We start from the raw sequence: 20304 nt of genomic DNA, 5'->3' as shown, positions 1-20304 counted from the left end.
CCCCCTTTTGAGTATGACAATCTGCTAATTCTTTCTTTCCAGGTTCAAGCTAGTCAGAGGGATATTTAAACTAAGAAGTAGAGTTTAGAAGCTAAAAAAATGCATCCTACATACACTAATGTTTGTTTTTCCTGTGAGTGTCAGAGCACTCATATGCACTTCCTATGATTTGATAAACAAAAAATGGTTAGAAATTATCCTCTACTGTAAATGCCTTGCAAACAGTTCTATCTCTTCTAACAACCTCTTATCCCTCACGTCTTCCCTAGGAATCGGTATCTGGCAAGAACTCAGATGACATCAAGTGAATGAGATACTCACACACTTGCCCCAAATCTTCTGTTGTCGCTACAGTCTTCTTTGGATAGGTGTTTGTCTGGACATATTGAGCATTGTCCATGTGCAAACGTTTTCTGCATGCCTGCATAATCCAGGAAACGTTACTGGGAATCTGATAACTAACTACAGCAGGTTATCTATCTCTCGATTGACAAGTTTTACTTGTAAGATTTAAAGATGATATGACTGAAAACATTTTCCATCTAAGAAGTTTCTACATCGAGAGAGAAAATTCATCACTTCATGGCCAAAGGGACAAGGAGTTCAAAGAGAAAAATAGCAATTGTATGGCATGTACAAAACAGAATGCTTGACAGCTAAGACAGGTATCATCACCTGTCTGTTTTAGAGTTCCAATCTGCTTGGTGTTTAAAAAATAACTGTTTTGACAGCTCTCGAAATAAGAAAATCATCTCAGAACTCACGTTGCTAGCTGAAAGATTGTCAATTATATTGGATATGCAGCAAACATTAAACACCAACCTCAGGCACCTTCTGAAGCTTTAGCAATGCAACAGTTATGTGAACAACGGATTTGTGATGATTCGTGAAAGACTTATAAGCTAAGTATGGAACTGCCAAAGACATTGCCATCTCCTCTACTATTAACTTGCATCACCTATTCTTTGCAATGAATCTAGTCTCCTTCATTTCCAGTTTTTCCCCACCCTATTATCATTGAGAGGCAGAGGGGACAGTTCCTACCCACTCTGATGTCACTGGAAAACTAGGCCTTCTACTTATCTAGTATAGCCATCGTAGAAATTTGATAATCCATTGAACATTCTAAGTTCTAACTCTTCATGTTTCCTATTTATTTGTTCAGTTAGTCTGGTAAATATTTCTAGCACGCAGTATGAAGCAACAAGCTTCGCTGTAGGAGGCCCAAAATGCATAAGCCTGCACAAATCAACGCATTGGATGGTGATAGTGGAAAGTTGCTGCATCAGATTTGAGCCGTCCATGAAATGGTGCCAGTCGACAAACTCTGGTAGAACTGCATGCAAACTAAAGCAAGTGAAAGAGTTAGCTTGCAGAAAAAGCACAAAGATGATATTTGTATTCAAAAGAGTTGGTTACCTTCTTAGAGAGAAGTAGAATAGTAAAAGCACATATATCAGAGTTTCCCCCATGCCTGTCTTCTCGTCGCAATCGACCAATGCAAGTCCCTTTGAGCAGGCTGTACGAATCATGCTGTTGATTGAAGTGATCAAGGTGGTATTGAAAATAATGGCGCTTTTGAAGCCTCTAGAAGGACTTTGTTTGTTGAGTGGTGCAAAACAAGGGAAAGGATACCAATTACTTGCGGACCTTTACAAGTCCAGCCTTCCACATCCAGTGTTGTAATCAAGAAATCCATCAACTACTAAAGTTGAGAGGCCCAATCAGTTTGCTGAAAAGCGGTGCTACATAGTTATCCCCTGCTATCACCAACTCTTCAATAATGTCAACATCAAAAGTCTGGCTATGTTTCGTTTGGACAATGATGTCAGCACTATTTCCGCTATTGAGTCTGCAGAATTTCAGGATTTGAGAAGACAGTTGCTTGCTGATTTTTTTTTCTTTTTGAAACAACCATTTTAGTGATACCAACTACAAAGTGAATTATGCAGGAAGACAAATCTCATTCTTTTTCAGTCAACAGATGGAACATAATCCTCTCAGCTTCTGGACTATAGGGAATTCAGTTATTCATCATCCCAACACCTCGATAGAAACCAAAAAGATTTACCAGTTGCATCATCATCAAAGAATCAATTCCATGTAGAAAGTCACTACCATTTACAAGAATAAACTGTTCCAAGGAAGATAAAACCAGCTTCTCATCTGCAAGCCTGAGAAACAAATATCAGGACCAAGAGGAAGATAGATTAAAAATGTAACACGTAAACGTGTAGTGATGCAAAGAAAAAAAGAGGAAAAGGAAATGATATCAATAAGATGAATCAGGAACTCAAATACCTATCATCAGCAAAGCTGCTAATTGACAAGAAGAGAATCCCATATCAAGGGATCTTTGCTGCCCTAGCAGAAATAGCAAATCAACAGGATCAGATGGAAGATACAGAGCAGCATCTCTGATGGGTTTACCAATGTTTTGACCAAGAAGAACATCAACAAGTGAACTGAGCATTAGATATGTCCTTAATTTTGTCTTTTCTGTTGGGAATAACCCTACACATCCAAAGGACAAGCTGAAACCAGGATATTTGCCCACTTTGTGGCCTGGGAATCTGAACTCTGCAGCAGTATAAAATTAAAAGTTTCCAATACACCTAGGACGCTTTCCTCGTCCATTTCATTGAGAACTGTCACAAACCAAGGTAATAACTGTGAAGTGCATATATCCATCATACAATCACAAAGTTCCATGTTACTGGGGTTGCTGGAGGAGAGCTTTCTCAAACTGTATGCGTATGCCTCTTTAAGTAAGTACAAGGAATGCAAAAATTGATTAGAATCTCTTTTGAAGGTACTTAGACAAGATAAAAGGGCATGCTTTGATGCTTCTTCAACTGATAGTACCAGTTTTAAAATCCCACAAGAAGATGCGGTTTTTAGAAGAGCTGCAAAAGTTGTGCAGGCCAATATGAATGTTTCTGGAAGCATGCCTATTTCTCCCTCAGTGTGCCTACCAAACATTCTTGCCAAAAACAGAACTAGTTCCTCCATATGAGAAGGTGACACAACCCCAGGGAAATAAGAAACACAGTTACATATGAGCTTTAGTGTTTGACTTTGAGCAGGATGAAAAGGAATTTGAGTTGCATAATGCAAAACTGGAATCAGAGATGTAAATCCAACAACCATCCTCTGTCGGAAGGCTTGCTCAGCAGCTGAAAATAGATTAAGAACCTGGAGGCAAGAGTTGACCATCGGATCCTTTCATTCTGTTCATCCAGGTAAAAGTTAATCAGCAAAAATATCTGGAACTGCTGCATAAAACCTTACTATTATTAGATCAAGAGAAAAATGAAAATCAACGTTTCTTAATTTTCTGGCAACCTTTCATTCATCTCAAGTTCCGATTTCTGAGACTTGGTTATGAAAAAGCTAAACAGCAGCATAAATAATTACAAAAGCTATGGAAATTTTGGATTGCTGTTTTGCAAAATGTCCCAGAAACTGAATCATCTATCATTTGATAGTGTGAAAATAAAAAACATCCATTGCCCGCTTGCCATGCTTCCATATTTTGTTTTCGAGGCCATATTTTCAAGAACGGAAACATAAATCATTTTCCTGTTGCTTGGTGGTAAAACTTGATTGACTAAGCCAAAACAGGTGTAACTTTCATTGGTTTTAGAATTTCAGGAGCAAAGATTATTCTCATTTCCGAGGTCTTCAGATGCTAGGTAGTTGGAAGAACTTAGTTAAACATATGACAAACAAATGAGCTTCTTTAGAACAGAAAAGTTATAACAAATTTGAGTAATGATTCATTCATTGCAGTGCCTAATGGGATCTGGAGTAAGTTCACTCACCTGCCAATCTCAGAATTTCAAATACATAGTCCACAATGTTTTCTTTCGCCAAAACTTGAATTGTTTTGGCTGGATCTTCCTCGGATGACAAACAATGAAAAATTAGATCGAGGGTTCTGATCTGGACAATATTGTCAATAATGCTGGAGTAAATAAGTAAAAAATGTGTAAGCTCATGGAAGCGGACTCATGGAAGCAGACTTAACAAACTCCATCACAAACAGAGAAGATTGTAATTTAAAATTCGTCACTGGACTCAACAAAAATATTCTGCAAAGCTTTAATATAACTATGATTCTGACCTGAACTAGGGGCATCTCATATTTACTCCATGTCTGTGAAATAGCTCAGATGTAGAGATCTTAAAATGTACATAGAAGTCAAAATGGAGGAGAACTACCTTGAGAACCTTCACCAAAGCATCTGATTGGGCCACACAAAATCATCCTTCAACTTTGCAATCCACTCTCAGTAGTAGCAAGGGAGACTTTCCAAGTAAATCCCCATAAGTTATAATCACCAGAATTCACTGCAAGAGCATCTCCCCTCCCTAAAATGATGGTATCTTGTGGCATCTCTTACAACAATTTCCCTCTTCACAATATCACTAACAAATTTCAGAACATTATGACAATCTCCACAAACACGAACGTTCTTTACTATTCGTATAACTGTCCCTGGCACAGCATTAAGCAATCCATACGCCAATGCCAATCTCTCACTATGCCAGAAAAGCTGTCTTTCCTTCTCTTGCTCCTCCATGTCATGCAAAACAAAGCTTGTATCAGGAACATAACCTCTCTTTCTCATCTCTGCTTCTAACTCCTTGAGCAAACCAAATATTTCTTCCTTCATAGGATGAGATGTCTCTCCAGCATGAAATACTTGGTGCTCCTTTCCAAGATCAATGCAACTGTAACCTGGTTCCTTCTTGATTTCCATAACTTCAATCAATTTTCTAACTTTTGATACACTCTCCCACTTAGCAGCACCAGCATAAACATTAGACAACAGTATATAGGTTGAAGGATCAACAGGTTTCAATGACAATAGATGATCGGCAACCTTGATTCCCATTTGGATTTTACCATGGTGCTTGCAAGCACTTAATAAAGCTGCCCATGTCGGTTCATCAGGCTCAAACGGCATTGACTTAATGAGATTATGTGCCTCATCGAGATGCCCGGATCTACTAAGAAGATCCAACAAGCACGTGTAATGTTGCAATGAAGGTCTTATCCCATAATCCTCTTTCATTGATTTGAAAAGTTCACGCCCTTTGCCAACTAACCCAGAATGGCTACAAGCATAAATTAATCCAACAAAGGTCACTTCATTTGGCTTTATTCCAGCCGAAATCATGTCCTTGTATCTAGCCAATGCCTCTTCAGCACGACCATGCTGAGCAGCACCAACTATTATAGAAGTCCATGAAACAACATCTCTACGTTGTATGCAGTCAAAAATGCAATTGGCTGCTGCTATATCACTACATTTGGCATACATATCAACTAGGGCATTACTTATAAACAAACAAGACTCAAAGCCAAGGGCAATAACTAGACCATGAATCTGCTTTCCCAGCCCCGTCGTCGCTAAATTAGCACAAGCGCCTATAACGCTCGAAAGAACTAAGGGGTCTACAATATCAACACCTTCTCTCCGCATTTCGATAAACAAATTGGATGCATCAATTCCATTACCACTCTGCACAAACCCTGATATCAAAGCTGTCCATGAAAACAAATTCCTAACTGGAGCTCCCGAAAATAGTGAAATGGCCTCCGCTTTCCGCCCACTTCTAGAATACCCAGATATCATGGCTGTCCAGGAAACAGGATTTTTCGCTGAAATCGAATCAAAAACCAAGCGAGCAATATCCGGCAATCCACATTTTGCATACATGTCAACCAATGAAGACTTAACAACATCATCCTCACTAAAAGGCGACAAAAAAAAGCGGGCATGCACTTGCTGGCCTTGCCTCAAAGCCCCCAAGCTAGAACAGGCCTTAACGAGGCTAGCAAACACAAAATGATCAGGTTGCAGCCTATCAAGCACGAACATGGAAGGAAATACAGAGAGAGTCTTGCCAGGTAGGTTGGCTTGGTTGTAGGCAGTAAGGATCGAGGCCCAAGAGACATAGTCTCTTTGGGGCATTTCTTCGAACATCTGAACGGCATCTTCGTTCTGCCCACATTTGCCGTACGCGTCAAGGAGAGTGTTGGGCAAGGGGCCACATTGGTGAAGGCCAATCTTGATGATCTGCGCATGGAGAGTATTGGCAATGGAAGGGGCTTTGCGCTTGACGCAGAGTTGGAGTTGGTGAAGGTACCGAGAGATAATAATATGCATTCGATAGGTCTGAACCGTGTTATGTCAATAGCTGGAGATGAATTGAACAAGGACTATGTGAGAATAAAGTAATAAACAAAGAAAATCTAAAATATGTAATACTTACAAAAATATTATCTCATGGTGTTCACTTTTTCCTTTTGACAAAGCCTTCGGATATATATCTAATCTAATCTAATCTAATCTTATTACTCTAAAGTTGGTGCTTTTGGGGCCTTTTCCCGGCGAGTTTCATGGTCTTTTTCCTATTCGCGCGCCTGTGGATTGGCTTTGTCGCTCTCCTGCCGTTGGATCTTCATTTTGAGCTTCCATCTTTGCCGTCCGAATGAGTTCCCGCATCTGAGATTGGACGAGTTTGTCGTTTTCCCTCAATGCATTAATTTCCGCCGTTCGATTGCCTTTTTCGGCTTTCATCTTCGCCTTCCGAATGCGATTGCTTTTGTCATCTTCCTTCCGTTAGATGCATGTATCTGCCACGTCAATTTTGGCGGATGTATTCAATGCCCGTAGCTTTCATCAACCCTCACTCTGCAACTCCAAATCCATCTTCTGTTGTTGCATTCCCTGCTATTACCTTGCAACGTTCGTAGATAGGTATTTCCTCCCACTATTTCAGTTTGGTCGGTTTGTGTGGTTGTGTTCTTTTATCTAGGGGTCTGTTATGATTTTACCTCATGTTTATTATGCCGCTGCTTGGGTTTCAAATTGCGGTGATTGGGGTCTGTCCCTGAAGATTTGTCTTCGATGTTTCTTTTGCTTTTATTCTTCACTCTTTGACGGGTCTTTCGCTTGGTTTTGCTCAGCTGCCTTGGGTCTTCTCAAGAATATCTGCTATCTTCTAAGCTCGGTAGGGCTTGCTACTTTATTGGTTGCCACCTGCTGCTTTTACCTTCCATATCTCATTTGATGGCTTTGGAATAATTGTTGTTTGCGACCTTCTAACTTCGGTATGACTCTATTTCTTTCATCTTCTATTTTTGCTCTCTGTATCTCATTTCATGTGGCTGAAGTAGACGTCAATTTTTGCACGAATAAATGTGAAGCTAGGTTGGGGTGTTCACTTGGTGGCTGAATATGGGTTTCCACAGTTATTGCTTTTGTGAGGTGAATGGCCAATTACAAGATTAGAGTATGAATCAAATTGATTTAGTTGTGAAAGGGTTTGTTGAAATTGTTAAGTTTCCCAAGAATGTTATTCATACAGCTCTTATTCGTTTCTTCAATTGAGTTTCTCTATACCATTCAACTTCATCGTTACCTATCAGACAGAGAAATTATTAGACAAAAATGGCTTCTAATGTTCAAGTTTTGGATAAATTATGCAGGGTAATGACACAAATTTTTATGTTTATTCATTTCTTGGCCTACTATTTTGTTATTATTTGTTCTCTTGTGACACCTAACCTTCAGTGCTTCCTTTGTAAAATAGACATATATCCATAATTATAATTAATTCTTCATTGTGCTTTTCTGGTGTTTCTTCATAATTATAATAACTTCGATGGGATCCTCTTCTTTGGCTATTTTGGCAGCAAGCATTGTATCATCATCATAATCAACCAAGCTTTTATCCAAAAAAATAATTGTTGGCGTTTGTGGTGATACAATGGACAGTGACGCATCAAGTAAAAATAATAGAAAAAAAAGAAAGCAGATTCTGATGGAGAAAAGAAGGGATTGTTGCAAGGGTCGGTTTGCATCGATAAATGATCCTTCATCATCTTCCAGAAAAAGGACATGCAACGAGTGTGAGCCTGCATTTTTGTATGGCAATATTCATCGTCCACCACCTTCGCCAATCATATGTGTGCCTCCTGGTTTTCATAACTTGGTTGCTCTGGATTTGGGTTTCCCAAAACGTACCTGTCAATTCTGCAGGGCTATCTTCTGGTATGCAGAGCGACTAAAGTCCATTAAATCTCGAGTTCCAGTATACTCTTCTTGCTGCAGACAAGGTCGTATAAAACTTCCACGCTCTAGGGAAAGCCCGCAGCTCTTGCAGCAACTGTTCGACTATAACGGAGGCAGATCTTCAAAACTTTTCCGTGACAACAATAGAGTGTATAATTCAATGTTTGCATTTACCTCAACTGGCGGTAAGATTGATCGTGGAATTAACAATGGTCAAGCGCCTTATGTGTTCAAGATCAATGGTTAAAACCATCACATGATTGGATCATTGCTCCCATTGGATGGTCAAAGGCCTCATTTCGCACAACTTTATATCTATGACACAAAAAATGAAGCTGCAAATAGGATATCCAGTGTTGGTGCCTCTGCTCTCCATGGGACAATTGATGAATGTGTGGTTTCTCAGTTAATTACCATGTTTGATGAAGTTAATGAATTAGTGAAGGTCTTTCGAAAGGCAAGGGATCGGTTCTCAGCGGGGGAAACCCATTCTCTTTCATTGGTATTATGTGGCAAGCGCCATCATGATGAATTATAATATAATGCACACTGCAGCTGAAATGGCATGGTTGGTGGTCGGCGATCTGGGCCATGCTAGCCAACAACGCGATATCATTGTCGAGTATCAAAGCGGGCTGCTAAAACGTATAGATGACTTCCACCCTTCCTTTATGGCCATGCAATATCCTCTTTTATTTCCATACGGAGAAGATGGGTATACGCTGAATATTCCTTATCAATTTTGTCCAGATAGGCCAACATTGAAACGAGGGAATGTAACAAGGTGAGAGTATTACGCTTATGTGCCGCAGCAAAGATCTTGTGATGGAACATTGCTATTGAGGGGCGGAAAATTGTATCAGCAATATATTGTGGATGCGTTTACATGCATTGAGGATGAGAGGTTGCGTTATATTAGATTCAAGCATCAACAAGAACATTTTAGATGTGAACTATACAAGGATGTGCAAGATGCTTTTCTTCGGCATGATGTTTTAGCGAGTTCAGTAGGTCAATGCGTCATATTGCCTTCAAGTTTTACTGGTGGACCTCGGTATATGATTCAGAACTACCATGATGCCATGGCAATTTGCCGGACATGGGGCAACCCAAATTTGTTTCTAACTTTTACATGTAACGTTAAATGGCTTGAGATCCAGAATGCATTGAGTCTTATCCCTGGTCAAAGAGCAAAGGATCGACCCGATATAGTCTCACGTGTCTTTCATATGAAACTTGATGAATTTATGGCTGATATCAAGACAGCAAACTATTTTGGCAGAGTTGTCAAAGTTGTTTACATAGTGGAGTTCCAAAAAAGAGGCTTACCTCATGTGCATGTTATAATATGGTTGTATGAGGGTGATAAACCCCAACTATTGCTGATATTGATAGGATAATATGTGTAGAGATCCCAAATAAGGAGACTGAACCTGCTTTATATGATGTTGTTTCAAAATTTATGATACATGGACCATGTGGTACAGCTAATCCCAAAGCACCCTGTATGAAGAACGGCAGGTGTGTCAAACATTTTCCAAAAAAAAATCAGTCAGAAACTTTAGGAGAGGATGGATTTGTAGTTTATAGGCGACCTGATAATGATGTGGTTGTCGTCAAGAAGGGAGTGGAGCTTGACAACAGATATGTTGTTCCATTAATAAGGGATTGCTTGTGAAATACCAGGCTCATGTCAATGTTGAATGGTGCAATCGTTCGAGATCGATTAAATATTTGTTCAAGTATGTTAACAAAGGCCCAGACAGAATAAGGGCTGTCTTGCAAGAAGATGTTCAGCGATGAGATAAAAAACTATGTTGATTGTAGGTATTTGACTGCATATGAATCATGTTAGAGAATTTATGAATATCATATCCACTATAAGTTTCCAGCAGTTGAGAGGTTGGTTGTACACATGCCTCTTATGAACAATATACTTTTTCCAGGGGATAAAGATGTCGCAACGGTGTTGCAACAACCAGGAATAGAGAAAACCATGCCCACAGAGTGGATGTTTAAAAATTCCACCTCTGATGATGCACGTCAGCTAACTTATGCTGAATTTCCTTCTTTATGGCGTTGGGACAACATCAATAAATTTTGGTTTCAAAGGAAAAAAGGCCAATGCATTCGATGTATCTCATATGTACATCCTTCAGCTGGTGATGCCTATTATTTGCGTATGTTATTTTGCATGTCAAGGGTCCAAGAAATTTTACTGATATCAGAACAGTTGATGGAATTGTATATGACACATTTAAGGAGGCTTGCAACGCAATGGGTTTAATAGGTGATGACTGTGAGTGGCATAATGCCATGGATGAGGCCGCGCAGTGGACTACATCGCACGAGCTTATAAATCTATTTGTCACGTTACTGTTGTTTTGCGAGGTAGCAGATGCGAACAAATTGTTTGAAGCACAACTATTAAATTTACAAGAAGACATTGTTTATAAAGTCCAACGAAGACTTGGGATTACAAACCTTAGACTATCAGTAGAAGAGATAAAAAACCAGGTGTTGGTTGAGCTACAAACCATACTTCAAAAAAATGCAGCATGCCTAAGCGACTATAAACTGCCAATGCCTAAGGGCCCATAGCTCCAGAATCTTACCAACACAATGCTGAGAGAAGAGTTGGGGTACAATACTGATAACCTTAAAGTTGAAAGTGAGAATTTGATGATGCAATTGAACCAAGAGCAAAAGCGCGTATATGATTCAGTTTCATCATCTGTTTATGAAGGGAAATGAGGCTTTTTCTTTGTCTATGGCCACGGCGGAACAGGAAAAACATTTCTTTATCGGGCTATAATATCTCGCCTCCGTTCAGAAGGTAAAATTGTAATCGCGGTAGCCTCCTGGGGAATTGCTTCGTTATTGTTGCCTGGTGGCAGGACAACTCATTCTAGATTCAAAATACCTATTGAAATCCATGAGGAATCAAGCTACCACATAAAGAAGGGCACTCAACTAGCTGAACTAATCAAAATTACAAGCCTAATTGTATGGGATGAAGCACCAATGGCCCATCGTAATTGTTTTGAAGCACTTGACAGGTCATTAAATGATATTCTCACAAATGATGCTGAAATTGCTGACAGTTCAGCTTCTCTTTTTGGTAGAAAAACTGTTCTGCTTAGGGGTGACTTCAGGCAAATACTTCCAGTGGTTGTGAAGGGTTCAAGACATGATACCATGGAGGCTTGCATCACAAGATCATATCTCTGGAACAGCTACCAAATCTTTGTCTTGAAAATAAATATGAGACTATCTACAGCTGGTTTAACAGAGGAGGAAATGCCAGAGCTTGCAAATTTTGCCCAATGGCTACTAGATGTCGGTGAAGGAAAGGTTGAGACTGTTAAAAGAAATGAGGAAGAGGAGCAACCTACCTGGATACGAATGCTTGACAACATGCTTGTGCACTCTGAAAAATGTGATATTAAAGATATCACTTCTGAGGTTTATGATGGATTCATGACACTATACCAAGATCCAAATTACTTGAAGGAAAGAGTCATTGTGATAGGAACAAATGATGCAGTGGATTTAATTAATTCCAAGGTGCTTTCACTGCTTCCTTCAGACCAGAAGTTGTACCTTAGTTTCGATTCTATTTGCAAAGTCACTGGAGGCTTAGAAGAAAATGATATTTTATACCCTCCTGAATTCTTGAATTCACTATCATTCAATGGTGTTCCAAATCATGAGCTTCACCTTAAAATTAATGCGTTGGTCATGTTGTTACGAAATCTCAACCAGAGCAGTGGATTGTGTAATGGAACTAGGCTATTGGTTACAAGATTGGGAGAAAGAGTGGTGGAAGCTACTATTATGACGGGCAATAACATTGGCGACAAAGTTTATATTCCCAGAATCATTATGTCGGCAACAGAGAGAAAATGGCCTTTTACAATCAGGCGGAGACAATTCCCTTTGCGATTGTGTTATGCAATAACAATAAACAAAAGTCAAGGTCAAACTCTCACAAAAGTTGGGTTGTATCTTCCAAGACCAGTCTTTTCACATGGACAATTCTATGTTGCTGTGTCAAGGGTAACTACTTATAAAGGACTTACGATACTTATAGGCGACAACCCTGAAAGCGACAAGATTTACACAAAAAACATAGTGTACCATGAAATATTTGATGCCCTGTGAAAAGGTTGATTCTATTCTTCTTCGTTCTTGTGTTTCATTTATTTACTTCTTCTACATTGAAGATATCATATATGCTTCTACACTGTAAGTAATTAATTTGTTTTCTTTTACCAGTGCAATCTTTACAAAAATGGAACATACACCACTGGCAGAGTTGCAGATCAGCCAACATGAATTTCATCACATGTTGAGTTGCAAAAATGTTGCAAATTTTATTGTAATAGTTGTCAGGAAAAACTTCAGAGTGTGCCCAAGCGAAAATATGCTTTGAGTTGGGTCATAAAAAAAGTTTCTGGTATAGCATCTACAATTCCAAAGAACCGTTTCTGCTTCATTAATGGTAATACTTCATACTTCGCCCATAATAACTTTCCCACATTTTCTCTATGACTATGACTCTGATATAATCTTTCACTTATTCTGTTGTGGATGAGATTGGTCATTTAAGATCTGTCACCAAAGATCAACCAACGAAAGTATACGTCGAAATACAACATATATTTTCGTTTTCAAATCCAGATCCTTTCAAGTGAGAAACATTTTTGATATTGGGTTTAGGGTGCTTCAGCATCAATGGCGCACGCAAAAAGAATAAACTTCTATTCTACAAGTGCAAAATGCTGCAAACCCAAGCTAAATTCGCGTCCTACAGAGATGCTTAGATGGTCATACATATTTTATGCAACTAAAGTAATGCCTTTTATATTTCCCTGTCCCGTTCCTCTTTTGCAGGGAATCCAAGGTCAAAACACAAAAGCAATACTACGCATGAAAAAATAATCACTTGCAAGACCTATGGATCATATATCACAAGGTATATTGTCCTATGTCGAGGCTCACTTGCAGTCATGGCTCAGAAGATATGGTAATGATTTTTTCCCTTTCGAATCTCTATTCTACAATTACTTTTCAAGAAGGATTTATGCAGTCAATGCAGAGTTTAACAATTTGTATATTTGATGTGTAACGAGGGAATTTCCTTATATGCTTTACTCCTCAAACATGCTCGGTGATTTGGAGCCAGAGCTGATGAAAGAGACACTGAACAATAAAGATGGAACTTATTATTACTCCAGCTTATATAAATAAATTAGCAGGAGATGGCCTTGATTCATCCGTTGGACGAAAATGGTCTAAGATGACGAAACTTCCAAACCACGCTTTCCTTGCAGAGAGCTTGAAAGTAAGCTTTTACTTAATATTACTGTCATTTTTATGGAACAAATCCACAAGGCTATATATCATCCTTTCTAACTTTGTCACAATGATTTTGCAGAATATGATACCACCGATGATTGTTAGTACAAAAATGATGCTTGAGAGATGGAAAAATTATGATCAATGCATCAACGTCGACTACAAATCTACTACAAACGAATCATTTTATGGTACTTCTGGCATGATGAGACCTTAGAATGCAGTTCTTTTCATTTTACTTGTAATACGAGTATATTTCTGTCATACCCGTGTTCATACTTTCTTCAAATATTAGTGCATTTGTACTATGAACTTCAAATAGGAGAAATAGGAGCTCTGTTATGTTATCCTTTCTCCGCGGTTTATAGGCTCCCGTCATTTATTTTCCTTCTTCATTGCATCTCTCATGTCAAATCATCTGTAACTGTAGCTTTTTTATAAAAGTTTGTTACAGATACTCCCTTATTCATTGCCAAATATTTACCATGCTCCTTTTAATACGAGAAACACAGCTAATAACTAAACATTACACCATAAAACTATTGCACATGCTTCAATTGTTTTTGCATTTCATAATATTTATTAAGGACATAATATATTTACGAAAGTGATGAACTCATTTCAACGAAAGAGGTTTATATATATCCTCCTCATATGGCCACAAATTATAAGACCCACGGCAACACGCGGGTCTCTTCCTAATTATATATATAGTGATTCTATGAAACAGTAAAACTACATCAAGATTAAGATTCTCTTCGACAATAAGATAAGTCCAATATGTTTCTTATCATAACATTAAATATGAACATAAAATATAAAATATAGGGATAAATATCCGAGAAACCCTTGAACTTCCGAAAAAGGGTTAGTTGAGCGCCTCAGCTTTTTTTCGGGCCAAACCAACCCCTCAATTTTCAACAAAGGGTCACGTTTACCCTTCCAGTATTTCGTTAAAACTGTGATGGCATGGCTATTAAGTAATGACAAGTATTTTTAAAAAATTTCAATGATATTCCATGTGGCGTACACATGATATGTGTCAATCATATCATGACACGTGTGATTCGACAATTTAGGCATTTGTGGAGCTTGGTTAGCTTTTATACAGAATACTTATCATCTTTCGGACCTTTTAAGCCCTTATTCTTTTGGTTATGGGCCAATTAAGCGCCTTAAGTTTAACAAATTGGGTCAAACAACCCCTTCTTTTAATCACCAACTTATATACCTAGACTGGAATGAGAGGATAATAGACTCACAAACATCCAAATAACATGATTCCAGTAAACAACATCAATACCAAGTTGATCAAATTCAAAAAAAAAAATCCATATGATACCACCAAGTATCCAAACTCCAGCATGCAAATTCAAATTCAACACCAGCATACAAATTCAAGGCAGAAATCAAAAGTTCAAATAGAATACACTAAACAATAGAAACACAATGCAGCATTGTTCATTCTTTAAGAGTCGATCCTTTCATTCTGAGAGGATTTCTTCTTTGAATTCTGACTTCCATGATCAACCACCTTAGCTAGAGAGGTTCCAGACTGCAATATAAAAATAGCAATTTGTGTTAACTCAATTTTTTATCACAAAATTAACATGTACAAAAAAGAAGCAAATTTCACTTTTTAACTTACATTGAGAATTGATCGTCCAGTGTCAAGATTGATAGAAATCCCAAGTCCTATTTGCAATGTGCTCTTCCTAGGCTTGCTCTTAGGCCTGCAATCTTTGTGAAAAGGGCTAACATATGAAGACTTTCTTGGTTCAACTGAATTGTTGGACTGTCCTTCCCTGTTGGCAGTAGCAATTGCATGACTTACACCTGAGCCATGGACTTGCTGACTTGGTATATGAGCTACAGTTAGGTCACTCCTCTGATAATTGAAACCATTGCACCTGAGCCACTAACTCCTGGACATGCCTTGTTTCTTGCATTGTGTCCCTTTCCTTTGCAAACATGGCAAGTCACGATCATCCCTTGCCTGGACATCTTTTTTTTACTGCCATCTCGTGCAGTTCCCTCCTCATATTCTTCTTCGGTCTCCCAAGCATTTTCCTCAGCTTAGGAGGAGCCACATAATCCTGCTCACTCCTTGGCCACATGTTTTCCCCTCGGATTGGCTCTAGTGGTTTTTGATATGCCGTTAGCTATGTAGGAGTCTTATACCAAAAATTAATGTACTCTTCGACCTTCTCACCCTTTTCATGTATTGCACGAATGGCATGTGGACAAGGAATTCCAAAAAGCTGACATGCTCCATATGTGCACTCACCATCTCATCTCAAAATCTCCACTAGCTCTGCCCCTAATGGCTTTAATCTTTCGTTTTATCATCGTGAGTTGAGTAATCGAAAATGTGAACTATAATACATGCACATGTCAAAAACATAAACACATATCAGAAACATAAACCCATAGCAGAAATAGAAACCCTAGGACAAATACCCATAAATCATAAACAAAAACCCTAGATTGAATACCCTTCTTATAAACCCAATTTGTTGTAAACCCAAATCGAAACAGAAACCCTAGATAGAATTCGTACCCAAAGTTGAAAACCCAAATCAAAACAAAAACCCATATCATAACCTCAAAATGAAACCCTAGAAACAACATCCAAATCAAACCCCAAAATCAATGTGATTACAAAGAACGAAAACAGGAATCATACCTTACTCGCTGTTGAATCTCGATCTTTACATTGAGTCGCGTGTTTGTGACCTAACTGATACATTCACACAATGCTGAACAAAGGGTTAGGAGAATGTGTTGAACCCTAACTTATATGTATTTTATCATTATTTTTAATCTTGTTTTATAACTTGCCAAGTCAATAATTACACATATTTGTAATTGTAAGACAAAAAAATATGTAACTCTTCTTTATAACTATTTATAAATATTTTCATATTTTATAAATTAATTTTTACTTTTTTTGTATTATATGCATCTATTACAACTAAAATACATAATATCATACAATATCAACCATTCAAATAACATATCTGCTACTGTCAATATTATTTCGAAAATGATAAACTTCCATAATCCTGCCAATTAAATATATATGAAAATAATAAGAGTCTGAACCAATGTAATAAAGGCTGAAACAACGTAATAAGAGGTTGAAACAATGTAATAAATGTATGTGTATAGCTGTCGAAATTGTTAGAAAATCCCCGACTTGGATCTTGTTGAATTTTTATTTTTCGACAAATTGAGAGCATATTCCAACTTGTCTCACTATCTTGAGCTCGATTCCTACGAGTTTAGCTTGCCACAGAAAATTTGGACTTTCCTATAAAAACAATGTGAAAAAAGTCTGGTTCATTGAGAAAATAATATAATAAGTGGCCGAGATAATGTAATAAGAGTGTGAACTGTGAAACAATATAATAAGATGCCGAAATAATGTAATAAATGTTCATGTTTTTATTATTCTAGATAGTGTAATAAAGTACGATTAGGCGAAAAATATTGACAATGGGTCTTGTTGGAAAGTGTTTTATATGTTGATTCTGAATATGTAATTTTTGTTTTCGAAATCTAACATGTATTTTGAGATATAAAATGTTTTGAAGTTTCGGTTAAGAAAAGAAAGTGGAAAATGTCATCTAAGTACCCATTGTACAAATGTTGGACATATAGGCCAAAAAAAAAAAATTCCACATAAGTGCTTGATTTTCAAAATTAATAATTGCTAATTCCGTATTTATCCTTATGTATAACCGCAAACAAATACGCTCATAGACGGATCGCACGTTGAGCTAGGAATAATCGCTGGTAGTGCTCCACCAATTGGATCATTTGTTACCATTTTCTGGGTGCTACTTTCTCTCTCCCTGTTGCATCGTCTTGAGAGAGAAAGAGAGAGGAAATGGTGATGTGGGTATTCGGGTGCAGGCTCCAGTATGGAAAGCTTGTTTGACTACGACCATCGACTTGTTGGTTTCATCAAAGGCTATCATCATGTCTTCTCCCAAGGTCTTCTAGTTCTGATTTGAAGTAAGTTGATTGGATTTCCTTATCGGCTCATTATTGAATGTATATTTGTCTACATCAAGTGATAGCATATGCTTGAGATTTTGTTTTGTGCATAATTGTGAAATGGCGATATCGTTATACTTGTAACTCTTTCTGATTTGTGGTGGAATATGATTCATAGTTGGTATTGCAGTTGGATATTGAAAATTGTTTATAATTTTTTTTTTTTTGTTAACTTGTGTAAGTTGGATTAAAAGGCATAAACTAGCTTAAAAATTTTCTTGTGCAGTTTGGTTTAACTTCTTACCCTTGTTTCTTAAAGCCTTAAACCCTTCTCAAACTAGTTTTCAAGGTTTACATAACTTCATAAGTTCCTTTTCATTGTACAATATTATAATAAACTTTCTTTCAAGAATTACTAGATTTCCAATGTTGAAGAAGTTAAATTACTTCATAAGTTCCTTTTCATTGTAATCTAAGAATGGTGTTGTAGCTGCACTAGGATGCTAATGCTTCATTTTAATCTCTGACATTTTTGAGCTTTAGTAATTTCGTCTCTGATTAATTCAGTTGAGCTATTACAAGAAGCCAAGATGCAAGCAACACTTTGAACAGTAACGTTAAAATAGTAACATGAAAACAATAACATTAAAATAGTAACGTTGTTAGAATCGAGCGAAATTTGATCGGGTGACTCGTTTCGACATGGCGATCAAATTTTTTGTAAAATTCCGTTGTTTAGGGCCTCAAATGGTCCTTTCATTATTTTTATTATTGTAATATAATGTTTCTGTTTTGAAATAGTAACATTATATTACAACAATAAAATTATCATCTATCCACTACAGATCCAACAAAGAATTTTGCAGAAAATTTAGGCAATATGGCTTGAATTTGTTTCAATCAACTATGTTGTAGTAGGAACATGCCCTTTTTGCAAGGAGTTTTGTTGTTCTTAATTTCGCTTTGTTTACTTGTGTTACACAATGTCAATAAAAAAGAAAAAAATAAAAAATATTAGCATTATACCCATATGCAATGTTACTGTTTTTAAACAGTAACATTAGACTAACATTTACCTATGTCATACAATGACATTGTGTTTTTTTTAAGGTCATTTGCTCAAGTGGGAAATATGACAAGGGTATTGCTACTAATGTTACTGTTTTGAATTGTTAATCTAATGTTATTGTTTTGAAACAGTAACATTAGACTAACATTTACATGTGTCACACGATAACATTGTGTTTTTTTTAACATCATTAATTTCCTCTAGTTGGAAATATGACAAGTGTATTGTTTATAATACTACTGTTTTTGAAAATAAAAAATATTAATATTATATGTTATTGTTTTGAAACGGTAACATTAGACTAACATTTACATGTGTCACACGATAACATTGTGTTTTTTTAACATCATTAATTTCCACTAGTTGGAAATATAACAAGTGTATTGTTTATAATACTAATGTTTTTGAAATTAAAAAATATTAATATTATATCCGTATGTAATGACATAATTATGATGTTACTGTTTTGAAAACAGTAACATTAGTGGGAGTCGCTAAGCCATCCAATCGTTACCTTCACAAATCACAAATTAGCTAAAAGAATGGGGTTATGTGATTTCGTGTTATGGATAGCGGATAAATTCTAAGCAATTACTAGGTCTCTATGGATATTACATCTGAAAACATTGGTGGTTGTCATCTCTCAACACATAAATATATAAAAAGATTAAACCTTAGGAGTTAGGACTTTCATCATCTTTGGAAATAAATGTTGCAACAAATCAGAGGTGTTCTAGAAACTAAAAAATGCCTGTACATCAATGGGCATAGATAGTTACAACCGATTAAAGTAAATGGGATAAGAAGCCCTATACAATATCAATTCCTATGTCTCTTGGCTTCCAAGGATCTGACCCCAAAAAGGGGATTCCGTTCGCATCATTGCTCATTAAAGTCACTAAAAAGGAATTCCACCTCTCTCAATTTATACTACTGAAAATAAAAACAAATATACTAACTGAATTGCAGAAAACAAAAAGAAGTCCCATATTAAGAGAGATGACTAACAATAACATCAGAGGACCCATCAACAAATCACTTCGTGATGTCTCCCTTCTCGGAGAGAGCTGTAAACAAGTTCCATCAAACGATGCCGTAGACATTCCGACGAGATGAAGATCACCGACGATGGAGACGAAGAAGAGAGTAGCTTGAAAAGGCGAGGAGCTGCGGTTTCTTGGTTTCTGTAAAAGGAGGAGATTATTGTACAACACGTCTTTTTTGCTTTTAGGTAGGGTAAAAATGTAATTGAACATTTCATGGGTGCTTAAGTGTCCATCAGTTTTTTTAGTGGACGATGGACCTATTTGTTTGTCAAATTAAGCCTTTGTATAGACGATTATATCCCTAGCTTTCAAAATATTTCTCATTGGAATCAACCTTTGCATAGATGATTTTGTCCCTGTTTTCAATTTTTTTCGTTGTTTCTTTTTTTTTCTTTTCCTGAAATATCATTGATAAATATACTTCTCATTGAAATTAAACCTTGGACACATATATGCCTTTCTTATTGGAATTAAATCTTGAAGACTTGAACACATATATACCTAACCCACTCTGCCACTCAATTGCTAACCAAACATCTCATTGGTAACTCTATTTCTAATCACCCATACTTTTTCACTTAAAATGTTTTAAGTTGTGTTGAATACGCTGATCTACGGCCGATTAGACAGCTTTCAATAATTGATTATCTTATGTAGTTCACAAATCGTATGGGCGTATCACCTCCCTTCAGACAACTTTATAAACAGAACCCAATCCAATTGAATAACGTCTTGG

General features: G+C 37.1%; 3 protein-coding genes across 10 annotated transcripts; 2 read left to right on the top strand and 1 right to left on the bottom strand.

Moving 5' to 3' along the window:
* Window positions 1-769: 769 nt before the first annotated feature.
* LOC119994957 (pentatricopeptide repeat-containing protein At4g14050, mitochondrial-like) lies at window positions 770-6304 on the bottom strand. Of its 8 annotated transcripts, XM_038841290.1 has the most exons (6): window positions 6286-6304; window positions 4127-6210; window positions 3825-3967; window positions 2302-3230; window positions 1420-2174; window positions 770-1347 (listed from the first exon to the last, which is right to left on the bottom strand). In XM_038841290.1, the coding sequence occupies exon 2, from the start codon at window positions 6177-6179 to the stop codon at window positions 4341-4343; it is 1839 nt and encodes a 612-aa protein (XP_038697218.1). In that variant the 5' UTR covers window positions 6180-6210; window positions 6286-6304; the 3' UTR covers window positions 770-1347; window positions 1420-2174; window positions 2302-3230; window positions 3825-3967; window positions 4127-4340. The 8 variants fall into 8 exon arrangements, with proteins under 8 accessions (XP_038697218.1, XP_038697217.1, XP_038697219.1 ...); XM_038841289.1 differs by lacking the exon at window positions 6286-6304 and having other exon boundaries at window positions 4127-6237; XM_038841291.1 differs by lacking the exon at window positions 6286-6304 and having other exon boundaries at window positions 1420-2166; window positions 4127-6237.
* A 200-nt stretch (window positions 6305-6504) lies between these two features.
* LOC119994959 lies at window positions 6505-9579 on the top strand. Its single transcript, XM_038841298.1, has 3 exons — window positions 6505-6773; window positions 6983-7126; window positions 7712-9579. The coding sequence occupies exon 3, from the start codon at window positions 7786-7788 to the stop codon at window positions 8335-8337; it is 552 nt and encodes a 183-aa protein (XP_038697226.1). The 5' UTR covers window positions 6505-6773; window positions 6983-7126; window positions 7712-7785; the 3' UTR covers window positions 8338-9579.
* A 1133-nt stretch (window positions 9580-10712) lies between these two features.
* On the top strand, window positions 10713-13123 carry LOC119994955 (ATP-dependent DNA helicase pif1-like). Its single transcript, XM_038841288.1, has 5 exons — window positions 10713-10761; window positions 10879-12149; window positions 12259-12338; window positions 12479-12549; window positions 12987-13123. The coding sequence occupies exons 1-5, from the start codon at window positions 10713-10715 to the stop codon at window positions 13121-13123; spliced, it is 1608 nt and encodes a 535-aa protein (XP_038697216.1).
* Window positions 13124-20304: the final 7181 nt, after the last annotated feature.

Source organism: Tripterygium wilfordii, unplaced genomic scaffold, assembly GCF_013401445.1.
Source record: "Tripterygium wilfordii isolate XIE 37 unplaced genomic scaffold, ASM1340144v1 ctg422, whole genome shotgun sequence".
In the NCBI taxonomy this organism is placed as follows: Eukaryota; Viridiplantae; Streptophyta; class Magnoliopsida; order Celastrales; family Celastraceae; genus Tripterygium; species Tripterygium wilfordii.
Note: the sequence above shows the minus strand (reverse complement) of the source record. Positions and strands in the feature narration are given on the sequence as shown.